This window comes from Trichomonas vaginalis, chromosome IV (assembly GCF_026262505.1).
Source record: "Trichomonas vaginalis G3 chromosome IV, whole genome shotgun sequence".
Classification (NCBI taxonomy): Eukaryota; Parabasalia; order Trichomonadida; family Trichomonadidae; genus Trichomonas; species Trichomonas vaginalis.
Genome location: NC_067206.1, coordinates 4,975,357 through 4,991,654, shown reverse-complemented (window position 1 = coordinate 4,991,654; position 16,298 = coordinate 4,975,357). Strand labels below are relative to the sequence as shown.

At 32.4% G+C, this 16,298-nt stretch overlaps 4 protein-coding genes across 4 annotated transcripts, besides 3 other annotated features; 2 read left to right on the top strand and 2 right to left on the bottom strand.

Annotated features, from left to right (window-relative positions):
- Positions 1–101: 101 nt before the first annotated feature.
- TVAGG3_0032560 (protein of unknown function, DUF563 family) lies at positions 102–1,747 on the bottom strand (the record flags this gene model as incomplete). Its single annotated transcript, XM_001315591.1, has 1 exon — positions 383–1,663. One exon carries the CDS (start codon positions 1,661–1,663, stop codon positions 383–385), a length of 1,281 nt encoding a protein of 426 aa, XP_001315626.1.
- A 4,018-nt stretch (positions 1,748–5,765) lies between these two features.
- Positions 5,766–5,958: a mobile genetic element.
- Positions 5,959–7,757: 1,799 nt separating this feature from the next.
- Positions 7,758–8,792, top strand: TVAGG3_0032540 (protein serine/threonine kinase protein; the record flags this gene model as incomplete). Its single annotated transcript, XM_001315590.1, has 1 exon — positions 7,763–8,770. The coding sequence occupies one exon, from the start codon at positions 7,763–7,765 to the stop codon at positions 8,768–8,770; it is 1,008 nt and encodes a 335-aa protein (XP_001315625.1).
- Positions 8,793–9,481: 689 nt separating this feature from the next.
- Positions 9,482–10,229, top strand: TVAGG3_0032530 (poly(U) RNA binding; the record flags this gene model as incomplete). Its single annotated transcript, XM_001315589.2, has 1 exon — positions 9,524–10,132. One exon carries the CDS (start codon positions 9,524–9,526, stop codon positions 10,130–10,132), a length of 609 nt encoding a protein of 202 aa, XP_001315624.1.
- Positions 10,230–10,407: 178 nt separating this feature from the next.
- TVAGG3_0032520 (aminophospholipid transmembrane transporter protein) lies at positions 10,408–11,430 on the bottom strand (the record flags this gene model as incomplete). The annotated part of the gene is made up of 1 exon (XM_001315588.1): positions 10,422–11,402. One exon carries the CDS (start codon positions 11,400–11,402, stop codon positions 10,422–10,424), a length of 981 nt encoding a protein of 326 aa, XP_001315623.1.
- A 2,586-nt stretch (positions 11,431–14,016) lies between these two features.
- Positions 14,017–14,651: a terminal%2Cinverted (terminal inverted repeat of Maverick-1C transposon ID:TVAGG3_0032300).
- Positions 14,017–16,298: part of a mobile genetic element that runs on past the window's edge.

Genomic DNA, 16,298 nt, shown 5'->3' with positions numbered 1-16,298 from the left:
ACTTTTAATCGTGAAAATCATTAAAAAATGTGAATTTTAAACTATATACAAAAAATCTTTATAACAAAATCAAATAAATCGGGGTATTATTATTGTCGTCTGGCGGTTTTAGACGACAATGCGAATTTTCAAATAATAGGATTTTTAGCCAGATAAAGAGCTACTCCATATATCATGCGTGTTTGCATACTATATACATAGATGGAATTGATGTTCTTCCTTTATTTAGGTACCGAAACATGCTTGAAAAATCTATTTTTTAGACGACAATGATAATTTTGTCACTTTTCCAGACGACAATAATAATTTGTCACCTTTTTAGACGACAATAATAATTTTATCACTTTTCCAGACGACAATAAAACATCCTCAAATAAATCTATTACATTGGTGGCTGAGGGGTTGATTCCATACTCTTTATAGCTACATCAACCAATTGAAGAATGGTTTTCGTATCAATCACGTTTTTGCTTCCAGATTCTCTCCACTGGACTTTCATATCTCTACAAACAACGTGGTGGACTTGCGCGTAAGCAGAGATCCACAAGTAGTTGTCTACCCATCTATCTCCCATTATTTCGGCAACAGAAGAGTTTGGTTGCATGAAAAGAGTGTTTGCAAATGCAGCTCCATGCATTGCAACAAATACTTTGATAGAATTGAACAACTTTGCTTGGTCTTTAATTCCACCCGAAATTTTAATATTTTGCCAGCTATATTGAGGGTAAGAGCTCTTTATTGACTTGAGAATGTCATTGTAGTTTCCGAACTTTCTGTAATCTGTATTTTCACGATTGTAGAAGACGTATTTCGTTGCAGGAGTTGTATCAAGTTTGCATTTCTTAACAATAAGGCTTCGGAGGTTGAGAAGTAAATAAGCATTGAATTTAGTGCATACAATTGGCTCAACTGTATACAATGTACGGCAAAAAACAGCAGTATCTGGAACAGGGGCAATAATATTGGATTGTTTCACTCCTAAGAACTTCAATCCGTTTATAGTGAAATCGGCATAACTTGTAATGATGATCTTTGATGATAAAAGTATATCTTCAGGAATTATTGCAAATTTTGGCATGAAATCAATAAGCCAATGAGCAAAGAACCATCCGTATTCGTGGGTAATACAAATTGCCTTATCAACAGTTGTATACTCGAATTCTTTTTGAAAATGTTTTCCTTCGAAATCAATACAGCCTCTCCAATGACAAGCACAGTCTCCTGGATAGAACACATTGTTTGCATAAACAATGCCTTCGTTATTTACGAATACGTTTTTCATTTGAACAAGGAAAGCATTTCCGGATTTTGCGTATTCTTGAATAGCATTCGCTGATGGAATAACAGCATCTTTACCAACATCACCTATTGTTTTTGTAACATAGATGTTCGGAAGAATAACTTCTTTAGTAACTAAAGTTCTGGAAATATTGTTTGGATATATATCTTTTTTATAAGATGCATTGACAGGCTTCTCGTGTGGAGTCATAGGCTTGTGAATTTCGAAGTATTCTTTATATTTTGGCATGCTAATTAACGAATTATCACTTGAATTATATGTTTTAGTGATCAGAACAATAAATACAGCAATTAGGAATGGTCCGATAAATGGGATATCAACTATTATTGGCCGTTTCTTACGATATCGAATTTCTTGAAACATCTAACGAAATTTCAAGAAAAATTCTGAAATCACAAACATACCAAATTATTATATCAATTTATCAAACAGCATGAAAAATCAGAGATATCAATATCATCATATGTATTCCATGTAAAGATTTGGAAATTTATCAAATTGAGTATATAGAGCTCAAATATAGATTACTCTAGGGAAACTCCAAGTGATGGTGACCATTGTTAGAATGCTGATTTAATGCAAATTGAAGATATTTTAAAACCTTTCTATATCGATTGCTTTGATTGCCTATTGTTCATACCTTATGTTAGCCATGGAAAATTAGGATTCGAACAATAGCAGATACATTGTGATTCAGAAAATTTTGGTTACCATAATCTTTCATAACCACTTACATAACCTCATATCATGGAATATTTATACCTATAATTAGTTGGTTAATAGTCTACATGAAATAGTAGTTAATTAGCATATGGGTTTTATCACAAGAATTTGAATAGGTTTTATTAACTGCTATAGCGGCACTATTATAAGGAACCACTACGATGATAACATAATATATACTACACATTCGCAAAAGAGAATTTGAATAAATTCTTGACCTTTGAATCTGAAAGTTACATTGTTTTTCTATGGCACAATTGAAATCGTTGATTTTATGTTCATACTACTAAGAAAATAGCTGAATATTCAAGAATGAAAAAATATTTCATGTTTGCTTATAGAACCTAATTTTCTTCTTCCTTATTAAGCTAATCAAGAGCTTAATGTATTGAGTTAATAAAATAATTTGTCAAGAAGTCTTCAAAATGCAGAAAGAAACAAATCTTAATAGGGAATTTAGCCTTTAGTGTATATAATATTATCTCATTAAATCGCATTAATAGTGATATAGTTCATTTTAATCGTAAATTAACAAATCAAAGAAATTACCCTACGTTCCCAACTTCTGGAAAACGGTTTTTCACCCTTATGATCAGTTTCAGACACTTTGGGAATCTCCCAAACTTTGATATTTTGCATTATGATAGAGAAACGTGTCTAGTTTAACGCACAGTTGTTTTAAAGGCAAATGATGATATCACATGAAATTATCAAATTATCAAATTTTGAAGTACCAGTCCAAAGGGTTAATTAGATCCTACACAGATGTGCGATAGTGAAACATATGTGTTCTTGATTTGAGAAGTCCTACTGATAGAGGTATGAATCTCACAGCTTTGTGTGAGTGTGTCTGACACTTGTATAGAGTGGAATATGCGCCGACATATATTATATAATAACATGTAGTTGATAATTATGAAAAAATAGAATTTGATGCGAATGATATTGAAAGTTGTTTTGTAATTTGATATTTTTCTTATATGTGTTAATTAGTAAATGGCTTGTTTGTTGTGATCGTACTGTGAAAAATGAAAGGTATTTTAAATTAAAAAAATGAGATTTTGAGATATCTCTAGAATTAAGAATTTATTATGTATTTGACTTTTATATAACTATGTGTAAAGGATCTCGATGTCTATATGCTTTAAATAAAATTAAATAAAATGAGATAAAAAATTAAAATGGACAAGAAGATATATGGAAATGTAATTTGTATTGTTAGTTGTTGGCAAAATGATTTTAATACAGATTTAAGGATTTGGAATGGATTTGAAATTAAATGATTTTTATTCAAGGAATAATAAGATTTTGAACTGGTTTTTATTTTGAGAATGTAAACTCCTTCCATAGGATATGTATTAGAAAGATCAATTTTAAACTTTTTGAAAGAATTGTTTTTTTGTTGAGTGATTTTCTCTCATTTGATAATATTTTTAAGTTGGCGTATCTTACGCCCTTCCAAAAATATGTATTAGAAAGATCAATGTCAAACTTTTTGAAAGAATTGTTTTTTTGTTGAGTGATTTTCTCTCATTTGATAATATATTTAAGTTGGCGTATCTTACGCCCTTCCAAATATTTCTTAAAAATTTAAATTTGTCTCATCTCCTACTCTTAATTTAAAAAATTTCAAAATCCATAATAGTAAACATTTCTTATTTTTATTTAAATCTGAAAAAAATAAATTTAAACAATTTCTCTACACACGACGGTTTCGGCGGTTTTCAGAATGGTTGACAACTGAATTCATCAGGATAATGTCGGTTGGGGTGCCCTTCTTGGCCTCCTGAGTACTCACCAAGATACCCCCAGCTCCCGCAAAACACCTCCCATAGGTGAGCATTAACTGATGAAGTTATTGACAACTTTATCTGATTTTTTCTTTGTTTTTTTGTTAAGATTTCTTAACCAAAGACTCGAAAACAAAACTTCGCTTCAAGTTGCTGTCTTCCCAGTTACTCTGTCGCAATCTTTTGTCTGATTGCGTGCAAAGTTCTGCTCCTTTGAGACTTTGCCCGACAGATGCATCTGGGAGACAGCACCCAAGCAGCTTATCGCTTCAATTTGCTGTCTTCCCAGTTACTCTGTCGCAATCTTTTGTCTGATTGCGTGCAAAGTTCTGCTCCTTTGAGACTTTGCCCGACAGATGCATCTGGGAGACAGCACCCAAGCAGCTTATCGCTTCAATTTGCTGTCTTCCCAGTTACTCTGTCGCAATCTTTTGTCTGATTGCGTGCAAAGTTCTGCTCCATGAATTATCAAATATGTGCCATTTCAGGAGACATAATAAGCTCATGCCTCCTGGAATGGCGGATTGTTCAACAATCTTCTTCTGATTGCAGAACTTTCAACCGACAAGAGGTGCATATGCACATCTTTTAGGTTGCAATCTGTGATCCCAGGAGACATAACAAGCTCATGCCTCCTGGAATGGCGGATTGTTCAACAATCTTCTTCTGATTGCAGAACTTTCAACCGACAAGAGTGCACAATACACTCTTGTCGGTCAAAGTTCCGCATTCAAGTTATGAATGGGGAACTTGATATCATTCTGGGAGACATGCAGTGACAATGTCTCCCGGAATGAGACACTGTGACCGACAAGAGTGCACAATACACTTAATGTTTTCAAATTTTCAGATTTAAATTTAATCTTTATTTTCATCATCATTTATAGTCTTGTTCCTTTATACAGTTATAATAAATTATCGTCAGATTCTAATATTTAAGATTCTTACTACTCAATTCAATATAATTATGTTAGTCACTCATATTCAGGAGAATAATTTAAAAATCTATAGCTCATATTTTGATAGTTATATATTTAGATGATATATATTGCAATTCCGGTTTCAACACGATCAAATGCCAAACCAAGACAAAATATATATGAATTTTCAAAATATCGATTTACATTAGAATCTATATCTAATTTTATCAATACACAAGTAGTGAATGTTCAATACATCTTTGAGCAACGTGAATAGCACAATTTTATAGGATTATTAGTTGATTATATAAAATATAAGCCAAATCGAATCTGCTGTATAGTACTTTAGTTTATCATTGAATGTTAAATGTGTTCATATAAATATTTGAGTCAGATATCGCAATTTCTAATTTCAAAATTTATCTCATGAAGTTAGAATTTATTTGATCATACAACATCATGTTAGTCAAACCAGAGTTCAATGGCGATTCTAAAATGGAACAAATGCTTGTTTTATCAAAATGTTAAAATATTAATCTAAAAAACTTAATATCTAACCAAACCATTCTAGAATTATTATATACAGGTATGGGCAATCTAAATGCACACGGAATTCGGAAAATTAAAAAGAATATTTATGAGATTATTAAATCTTATGTAATTCAATGAAAAGTAGATAATATGAATATCCATAGGCTATATATCAACATATGAGTTTTTGGTTTGACCAATACTATACTAATGTGATCAAATTAATCTGATTTCTTAGATTTTCATTTGAAGCATTTGCAGTAGTAGGGGTACCTTTATATATTAACATATTAAAAAATTGCGCTCCGATTCGCAGTTTCTTCATGATTTTGAGATTGCATTAGATTTCGCGATGCAGAAAAAAATCACTTTAGATTCCCGTCAAACTCTAAGTATAAGCATGTCTCTATATGTAGAAACTGTCTGCGCTATTTATTTCCCGGCTCAAAAAACCACGGTGTCTGTGTGAGGAAAATACCCATTTTAGGACCCTGGGTAGGGTAGGGCTGTACAAGATTTAAAAAAACATTGCCGGGTTACCGTAGAGGCCTAAAAAAATCGCGCCTCGGCGGCAAGCCGCCTCGGCATTAAGAATGCGCATCTAAATTTTTATATGTCCTTCTTTCTTTTATTTTTCCCTTCCCTTTCTTTTCTTTTTCTTTTTTTTCCCTCCTCTTGCTCTCATTTACCTTTTTTTTCCTTTTCTCATCATTTTTCAAAATTTTAAATTTTTATCAAAAATCTTGCCTATAAAAGCAGACTATGGAACCTTTTAATGCCTCTTAATCAATATTATACAGCATAAAGCATATTAAATGAAAGTAATTACGTATAAATTTATTTTATTATCTTATTTATTAATTCTTTAGCATGTATTGTTTAATATTAACTTTTCTGTACATTAAATATGATATCTCCAAAGTATGAATGCCTTGTAACGAAACGAAAACTTAATTTTATGTTGAATATTTGTCACAAACATTAGATTATTAAAATATATGTTGGATATCCCTTAGTATGAGACTTCATGACTCTTGTAGTCTAACGTGAGCTTTGGATTGCAAGCTCTGTGGTTAACGAACATAAATTAATTGTAAAGTTTTCAAAATTTTTCATCGTTTCTATCAGCATCTATTTTTCCTTTAAAATAATATATTTGTATGAATACAATATTTAGTAATTTTTTTATTTCCCATAATTTCATTCAAAATTTCAGAAAAAATTAATTTCTATTCAATATTATTTCAGCTTCAAAACACTTCATTCTTATAGATGTTGATTCACTAAAGTGTGATACTCAATGTCTTATTTCAATGAAAATTGTTCTGCAAATTTATTTCACTTTTGACCTCACTTTTTCCGTAATTCAATTTTTTACTTTTAATATTTTAGATCTTCATAATATCATTTGAAAAATTAACCATATAAAAAAATCAAGTTATCAATTCACTTTTTCCGTAATTCAAAAATCAAAAATATAAATAATATATCTTTTTATCAAATATTATTATTATATTCTATGAAAAATGAGGTCCGGAAATTTTGCGGATTCCCGTAACTCAATTTTACGGAAAAAGTGCAGTAAACTATTCAAAATACGGAAAAATTGGTGTAAACTAATGATTTTACGGTAAAATCACGGAAAGTCCCGGAAGAATATATGTGCCTATATGAAATTATACAAAAATGAATCAAACGCATTTTAAAAGATTGTTCTTGTATTATAAATGCTATTCGCAGATTTATTAGTTGAAGAAAATTACCAAATTTTTGCCGATTTACAAAAAATGATTTACAAAGCATATTTTTATAAGGCTTTAAAAATCTTTAAAATGTGACCGGTGACGGAAATCCATGGTAACCAACCGCGGTTCCCGTTTGGAATGCCATAGGGTAGGGTCATGAAAATTTTCCAAGAGTTGGAAATATAGGGTATTCGAGATGGAATCAATTATTGAAAAATTTTGCCATTATGCTTAGTTAGCACAATCAAAGATAAATACAAACTGTAAAAAATTCTATTCTGCTATTATTGAAAATCATTTTTGAAAGATCACATTCAATTTTAAAATCTTTGAAAAATTCAATTCATTTTTGCAAAAAATTTCTCGATTGTTATATTCCATTTAATCTTTTATATAAAATATCTTAAAAATAATTTTCGAAGAGAAAATTGAAAGAATTTAATAAGCCTTCTGAAAAGCTTATTTTGCATGTTTTAAAACCTGTATCCATAATGGGATGAAATCTTACAAATTATTCATTTACATTTCAATTCAAACAGTAAATTTATATTCAATTAACAAATATCATCATTTAAAAATTATTTTCCTAAATTTGAAGTAAGAGTATTAATAAAAACATTTCGATAAAAGCAATCGTTATTCGGGTTTCTTCTCAATTTTACATTTAACAATGATCTCAGATAACTTATAATTATTTATATATTCCGACAATCTTTGAAAAATATCTTTTCAATTAATTCAAATAGGTCAAAAATGCTGATTGACACCGAACTTCATAACTTTCAAGTTAGAATTCCAGAAACATTTAGTCATTACACCACACAAAAGCTCATTGGAAAAGGTAGCTATTCCGTTGTAGCTCAAGCGATTGACAATAAAACAAATCAAGTTGTTGCTTGTAAAGTTGTCAGTCGAAAAGGTATTACAGAAGCCGGATATTTCTATCAATTAGAAAAAGAACTCAGAGTACTCCAAAGCCTTAATCACCCAAATATCGCCCAAATCTATGAAGTTGTTTATTTAGAGGACATAATCATTGTTGTTATGGAATATTGTCCGAATGGAGACTTGTTAGACTATATCACAAGCAAAAACGGCTTACACCCAACAGAAATCACCGAAATGCTCAAACAAATTTTATCTGCACTGGTTTATTTACATTCGAAGGGAATTGCTCACAGAGATCTCAAGCCAGAGAACATAGTTCTTGACGAAAAATTCAATCTTAAGCTTATTGATTTCGGAGTTTGCGCACTTACAAATTCTACTCATAAGACAGTTGTCGGATCTCATTTGTATATTGCTCCAGAAGTATATTTCTCGCAGACATATAATCCAAAGTTATCGGATATCTGGTGTTTGGGAGTAACAATTTTTGTTATGAAAACAGCTTGTTTTCCATGGCCTGAGATGAACGAGATGAAATTAATGTCCCTTATTAAGCAGAACTCGATTCCAATGCCTCAAGTCAACGTTCCAATTTTAGATAAACTATTAAGAGCATGTTTAGTCGTTAGCCCCGAAGGACGATTAAGTGCAGCAGAGCTATACACTCTTATTGAAGAAGATCAATCCGATTCAACATTGGCTTTGCCCAAAATTAATCAATCCACAGTTTATAAAAGCAGAAGTGAATTCCAGACTTCTGTTAAGTTGAGCATCAAAGATCCTCAGGCATTCCTCCATAGACACTCAAAGCCTATGATTTTTACTCCAAGCCAGTATTCTATGTTTATTCTCAAGAAGAGGTCGAAACTTTAAGCTGCAAGAATTTCAAGCATTCAAACGAATTTGTTGTTTTGTTATTTGTTAATTATTAAATTTGATTATATATATTTTCAAAAATTTCTATAGGAAATATAGGAACAAATCCATCATCATACTGATTAGATATGAAACACTCTGTGTTTAATGTATGGAAGTAACAATTGAGGAACAATCACTCTAATGGATTGCTGCGATTAATTCAAAGCTGCTTTACCTCTAATAAATGATATATGCGCATGCTATTTCACAAATCACAAGTTATTTGTCATATGAAAGTCGTCACATTTGGCCAAATGAAATTTTCTCCGACTATAAAAAAAAAAATAAAAAAATAAGATTGCAAATTATTGGTGAATAAAAGATTGTACATTTCTTAATTATTGAAAAATATTTTGATGGAAATTTTTTGCCGAAAAATCAAAATTGTTTATACATCAAGTTTTCATTTCGATTTGAAATTCATGACAAATGAGCAAAGCTTTGACTAGTCAAGCGTTTTTATCGTTATGATTCCGTTTGGAATTTCTTAAAAATTGAATAAACATATCATAAGAATTTTTAATCAATATTATCATAAGACATGAAATTAATACGTGAAAAATTTAGTAAAAAAAAAACGATGTCATAATTAAATTTATTAAATTTATTAAACATATATACTATATATTTATAATCCACTCAAAGTGGCTGGTGAAGTGAGATACGGTCAGAAGTCTTTCAATTCTTTTTTTATTTCATTTTTGTTCAATGTCTGTATCAACGACCATATACGTTGGCAACCTCAGCTACTCCACAGAAACAGCTACAATGGGCAATTTCTTCACAAAGTTCGGCCAAGTCAAGACAGCCCGCATTATCACAACAGTTTTCCGTGGCGAAAAACGTTCTCGTGGCTTCGGCTTTGTTGAATACGAAACAGAGGCCGGTTTCAAGGCTGCTGTTGACAACAAGGAACCAATCGAAATCGATGGTCGCAAGATCAGAGTAGTTCCAGCCAAGGAAAAGAGGAAATCTAAGACAGCTTTCCTTAACAGATTACCAGATCAGGCTACAGAGGAGACAATCAAGGCTCAGTTCAAGGACTACAAGATCACAGACTTCCGCATGAAAACATCCAGAACAACAAAGCAGCGCTTCTGCTTCATAGAATTTGAAACACCAGAAATGTTAACAGATATTCTTAATAACCACAGGAAGTTCGAGCTTGGCGGCGCAACCTTAATAGTAAAGATTGCTCGCCCACTCATTAGACGCTTCCCATCTAGACGTTGGGGCCCAGGAAGATATAAACGCTCTGCCAGAAAGGCTAAGGCTTCAACTGCTGCTCCAAATGAACCACAGCCAAAGAAAGAATAAATAGAATTTCGTTAAAACGATATTTAATGTTCAAATACAAATTATAATGAAATTGTTTCAAACATTTTTAATCAAAAATTCATCAAATTATTAAATGGCCGCATTCTTATTTCTTCAAAAAACTCGCGTTTCTTTTACCATTTGATTCTTTTCCAAAAGACATTTTTGGATTCACATGTATTTTGCATTTGGCCGCTCGATTTCTTTTTCTCGATTTTACGAAAAACTCTGGAAAATAGAAATAAAAATGGATTATTTGGCTAATTAAGAAATAAATAGAAAACAAATTTTACTGTTCTGTCTGTTGAGAAAATTCTTCTTCTCTCTTATTAATAAGTTCAAGAACGAGTCTTGGATCACCAAGCTTCCTAGGCCTTGTAACATGCAAAATGAATAGAGTTATGATTGCAACAACACATAAACATCCAACAACAATATATGCAATGCCAAGGAAGTTATTCTTTGGTCCAATCCATGACTCTGTTGATAAGACTACTGATTTAGTGCCACTAAATGATGATGTCGGGTAATTATTTAATATTTCAATTGTAACGTCTCCAGCAGGGATTTTACAGTCTTTGCAGTATGAATATAACTTTGAGAAGGTTGGAAGAGCAGCAACTCTCATCCAAACAATGAAATGCTCGTTAGTTTGGCCTCCTGGGAAAAGTGTATTATTTTCGAGCCATTTATCACCGGTTTTATATGATGAGTTGAGTGGCTTGTAGAGCCATTTAAGATCGGTTGACCATGCGATGCCATCTTCTTTCATTTGAACATTATCACTAGCAACTCTAAAAGTATCGTTAAAAACGGAAAGCGCGGATAAACCACAAGGTAAAATCCAGTTTTCTGCATTTTCGGAATCATTAATTGAACGAGATTTGTAGCAATCATTTGACATTCCACTGAAATCGACATATTCACCTTTCAACTGGCTATCACTGCGAGATTCCATGAATCTTCTATGGTTCTGATAAAAACGTGTTAATTTGTACTTCAAATAAATATCTCCTGACATTTCCTTCGGAATATTGAGTGTAACATTGCAAGTTGAGTTGAGCTCGCATATATCATCATAACGCTTCTCGACGCTGACAAGTTTATTATTTGCGATTAAACATACGATTCCTACTGCAAAAGCAAAAATAGCGATAATTGCAAAAGAAATCATAGCAATAACTGGTGTAATCATTGGCCTCCATGCTGGAAGCTGCTGTTGAGCAAAGCGTGAGTGCTTTCCTAATTTTACTTCTGTTGAAACCTTCATAATTAATGAAAAGGTGACAAAATTTAAACCATGTTCAAAGGATTATGCTCTATTATTAATGGCTAATAAAATTTTATCAAAGAATTCCGAACCTGTATTTTTTTCTAACAATCAAACAGAAAAATTTGTTCGTTCAGAAAAAGTGGAATATAACCTTAGAAAATTATCGCAATTCTTATTGTCTTTGATAAATTAATAGAAATATTCCTCATTATGCATTCATCAGAAAAATGATGTGAAAATAACCCGAAATACGATTGTTCATCAAGAATGAATCAGAAAAATGATTAACTCTGTTAAAATGAAAAGTATATTAATACAAGCATGCAACATAGCTTATGACGCAAAATGACAGCAAAAATCTTTATTCTTGGTAGCCCATTTAAATATTGAAAATTGATTCCGTATAAATATTTTAATTGTCTCAAAATTTGAATTTATAACGGCAAATAAAATAAAAAATAAATCAAATCAAAAAGAATCTCTCAGGGGATATACATCAATAATTTAATGATTTGTCTGCTTAGATTTTATCAATATCTCTTTCTAATTGTTGATAATTATTAAACAATAAAAATATATTTGTTTCTAATTGCATAAAGCATATTTTATTTAGCTCACATGCCCAACAATGGCATAGCAAAATGCAGAATATTACTTGCAAATATGAATCCAATATTTGTAATAATATGCTTATTGCATGAAATGGTGCTGCTCAATCGAATGGATAACCATCAAAGATGTGTCATGATCATAACTCATTCATATGACATTCAGATCGAAGCTACATTTTGAGAAGAAGCTAAACAAATATTCATATTGAAAAAATTTTGATATAATTAGAACAATGAAGACTGATATGATTTCATCAAGCCTTTTTAAATTAAAATAATGCCGAAATTTTCCGTTATGCAAATTCGCGTCATCTTATTTGGCTTTTCAAAACCTCAATAGTATTCAAAAAATAAACAATAACATTTATTAAGGGTTAGATGCTTGTTAGAATGATCGAGTTTTCCAATGTATACATCTGACCAAACTTCTTTCAATCTGATGCGGATTCTACTATTTAGTATTAAATGTATTCTTTTTCGATCATGATCCAATTCAATTATTACAAAAATCTGACGAACCAATTTTTCAATAGGAAATCAATGATCCAAAATTTATCACAATACCATTATGGATCATTTTTTGGAGTTACGAACATAAAACCGAAAAACCAATCTCAAAAATTCTGTTATACCGTGATATTAGCCTTGTACCGAAAAAAGTGACGGGCAATGCCGTAAAATAATATTTTAAAGTCATTTCAAGAGCCTTGTACCGATAAACTAGCCTTGTACTGCCATTTTATGGTGATGTAAAGTATTCAAAAAATTTACAATGTAAACCATTACATGGCAGAAACTTTAAAATAAACAAAAACATGACACTTAGTACAGGGGCTTTTTGGCTGGTGAAGTCAGATAAAACGTGGCTCAAGTGCTCGTTTAAAATTAAAAATGGAATTTCTCACAGTCGAATTTCTTGGTAGACAACAAAAGTTTATCATCAATTGTCGCGCCGAAGGTATGACATATAGTCAAACTAAGCTTGCATGGGAGGAAGAATACCCAGATCTCGGAACTTTAACATCCAATCTCATTGCTACTGCACTTAAAAGAGCTGCATTAGGTCTATACTGGGAAAAAGGGATCATGGCGGTGCAGATCCATACCTATGCGAGCGTGATCAGCTCACTTTAAAAGAAATTATCGAAGATTCTGCTTACAAAGGTGAAGCTCTAGAAGCAGCTGACATTATTGACGAGGCGTTCAAGTTGAAAGAGCTCAGAAGAGATTATGGTTACAGATTCCTTCTTGAGATTAATTGTCCTACTCTTGCAGAAGAAGTTATTCAATACTCTGGTGGTGATGATGTATCGAGACCTTATGTTAACCATATTTTACAGCAATTGCATTGCAAGCTTAATGCATGCCAAGAGATTGAAGAATCAAGATACATGGCGTGTGAACCAAGAATTATCGAAGAATTCTACGATAAACATCGTGAACAATCGAAAGTACTCCAGAGGAGTTGATTTTTAGTATCGATGAAACATTCATAAACAAATTTAAGAAGAAGAAAGTTGCATTACCTGAGGAGATAGAGCATATGATCGCCAAAGGAATTCCAAACTTTCCGCACATTACAGCTTTATGCGGATGCTCAATGACAGGCAAATCTGTCCCACTCTCTTTGTTCTCCCATGTATTGCAGAACTACCTAGAGAAACTGAAAGTATTCCAGCGCGAAAGACATTGTTGGTTTACTTCTACGCCAAAAGGCTGGGTGAACAGAAGTTGTATTCTTATTGTATTGCATTTTCTTCATCGAGTGGCTTAACTTTGAACGCCAGAGAATGCCAGAAGATACGTGACAAGCCTGCTCTCATTGTGTGTGATGGACACTCCAGCCGCGAGAATCCTCTGGCATTGTTCCTTTTGGCAAGTGCCAACATCAAATTAATTGTTCTTCCCGCACATACAACACACATTTTACAAGTATTTGATGTTGGCATTGCCAAAAGATTAAAGTCCAAATTCACGGATTATCAGTTAGTATGGGTTAGTTGGGTACTGTTGCACTGCGTTCCACCGTACCCATTATATGTGAATTTGACACTTTACAAAACCGTTAACGTATATTTTACAACACAAACGACAACACTAACTTAACCTTAAATATTTACAAAGCCGCCAACCATTCACTAACGAACTCACTAATGTAAAAAATAAACGTTCTCACTATCGTTCTCACTAACGACTTCACTAATGTTCTCATAAATTTTCCTCAATATCTTCATCATCAGTGTTAACCCTATTGTAGTCATACTTGAAGCCATAAACTTTCTCTAACTTCTTAACGTACAATTTACATAACTTACCTTCGTCATCGTATGGTTTATATGATATAACTATTTCTATCTTTATACACAGTCAATGAAAAGTCAACTGGTCTCGGATGTATTTGAAAGAACATGTTATGCTCAGGAAGGAAGAATAAATGTTTAAATGTATGTTTGTTATATTTTTCGATTTGTATGAGTTGCTTTTGTTCTGTCATTTATATAAAAATAAACTTAAAAATAAATGATATCACCACCCTCACACGTATGAAAACATAGCACAAAAATAAATTTAGGTGAAGTGGTGAAATCTCACCTCTTTTTTCACCCTGTTGAATTCATTGCTTTATAACTCTCTTCCTTGGTTTCTTTTTAGTTGCTTTCTTCACGTCTGTCTCCAACTTGACTGTCTTTCTTCTTCGGCCGTAATGATACCAGTTACTTCCACCAGTCAATGGGTCAAATGGTCTTTCGTAAGGGTTTCCATACATTCCATAGGGACCATACGGAAGAACTACTGGTGGAGAAGAAACATTTTCTTTAGTTCCATCGACTCTATTTAAATGCATTGTTTCACCTTTCATCTGGTCATTAAAGTCTTTTGCGTGTTTTGCAAACTCATCGTCCTTTCCTAAAGCATTTTCTGACTCAGTCGCAACCAAATTGGATGCTTTATTTATGAGCCCCATTTTATTTAATCTTAACTTCTTTGCAACCCAGCCTCCAATCTTTCCTTTATTTGCATCTAATGTCTTTGAACCCTTCTCCACTCATTTTATTTACTGCGTCATAAGCTCCAAGTGCTTTTGCTCCAAATGCTAATGCTTTTGTTCCCATTGCGCCTAAAGCTGCCCAAGCTACCATTTACCCCATATTAAAATCATCTCTCTTCAATATTATCTCATAAAAGTTCTCGTTACTGGAGAAAGTCAATGAAACATAAGCGTTCTCACGGGCTTCGCCCTCACCGCTTTGCGGTCTATCTAACTTATTTCTTATATCATCTATACGCTTCAAAATGTCTGAACAATTGCTAACATCTTCTACAACAGTTATTTCATCATGAATGACCTTCAAGAACAAGCTCATTTAATATGCTATTAAAATCATCTCAATAATGAGTCCATCCTTTCCATCTTTAGGTAGCACAACATCTTTCATTGAAGAAGGTTCGACAAGTCTTATGTTAAACTTACTGACAAAGTTTGTTATACTATAATGCTTGGCGGCGAATACATATAGTTTGAAAGACATAATATAGATTCTTCAGCAAATTCACTTATACTGGATTTTATAACAATGTTCTCACGAGACCAAATACCACCAATTGACAATCTTGTAAGCAATCCTGCTGAACCTTCTACTGTAAACGTCGATGGTAACATTCCACGAAGGTCATCTATTGACATCTTTGAGTCCACTGAATTTAAAGATTTTCTTAAAGCAATCGTCATTATCTAACCATGCAATAGCTTTGAAGTTTTCATTCGAATATACATCTGCTTCATTAAATGTAAATCCTGACTTCTTTGCAGATGACTTTAAAATCTATTGAGTTTGTTTCAAAAATTTTGCTATGGTAACTTCTGAAGGTAATGGATGCCCTTCCGCAGTCAGTTGTTTCTCACTACCGTTTGAAGCTTTGTGTTAAAACTTTCATGTCATCTCCTGTGTCTAGGTTCACATACACAGCAACAGGAAACTATCTTGCTTCTTTGTTTCATCATTATATCTCAAAACATTAAAAGTTCTTCAATAATATTGTTTCCTGCTGGAATACTTCGAACCTGTCTGATTTTCAATAGCTTTCTCACCTCCTACATACTCTACCCAGTGTTCTTGGATATTCATAAGTATACTGACTTTCTTGAATTTTGGTTGGTTTCATCATAACATGTTCATAGTATAATCTTTATACTCTTGTCAGTTAGACTCGGTGCTATGTTTCTGAATATTTCTGACTTGCATTTTTTAATGGAGATAAAATGAAGCATTTAATACATGAT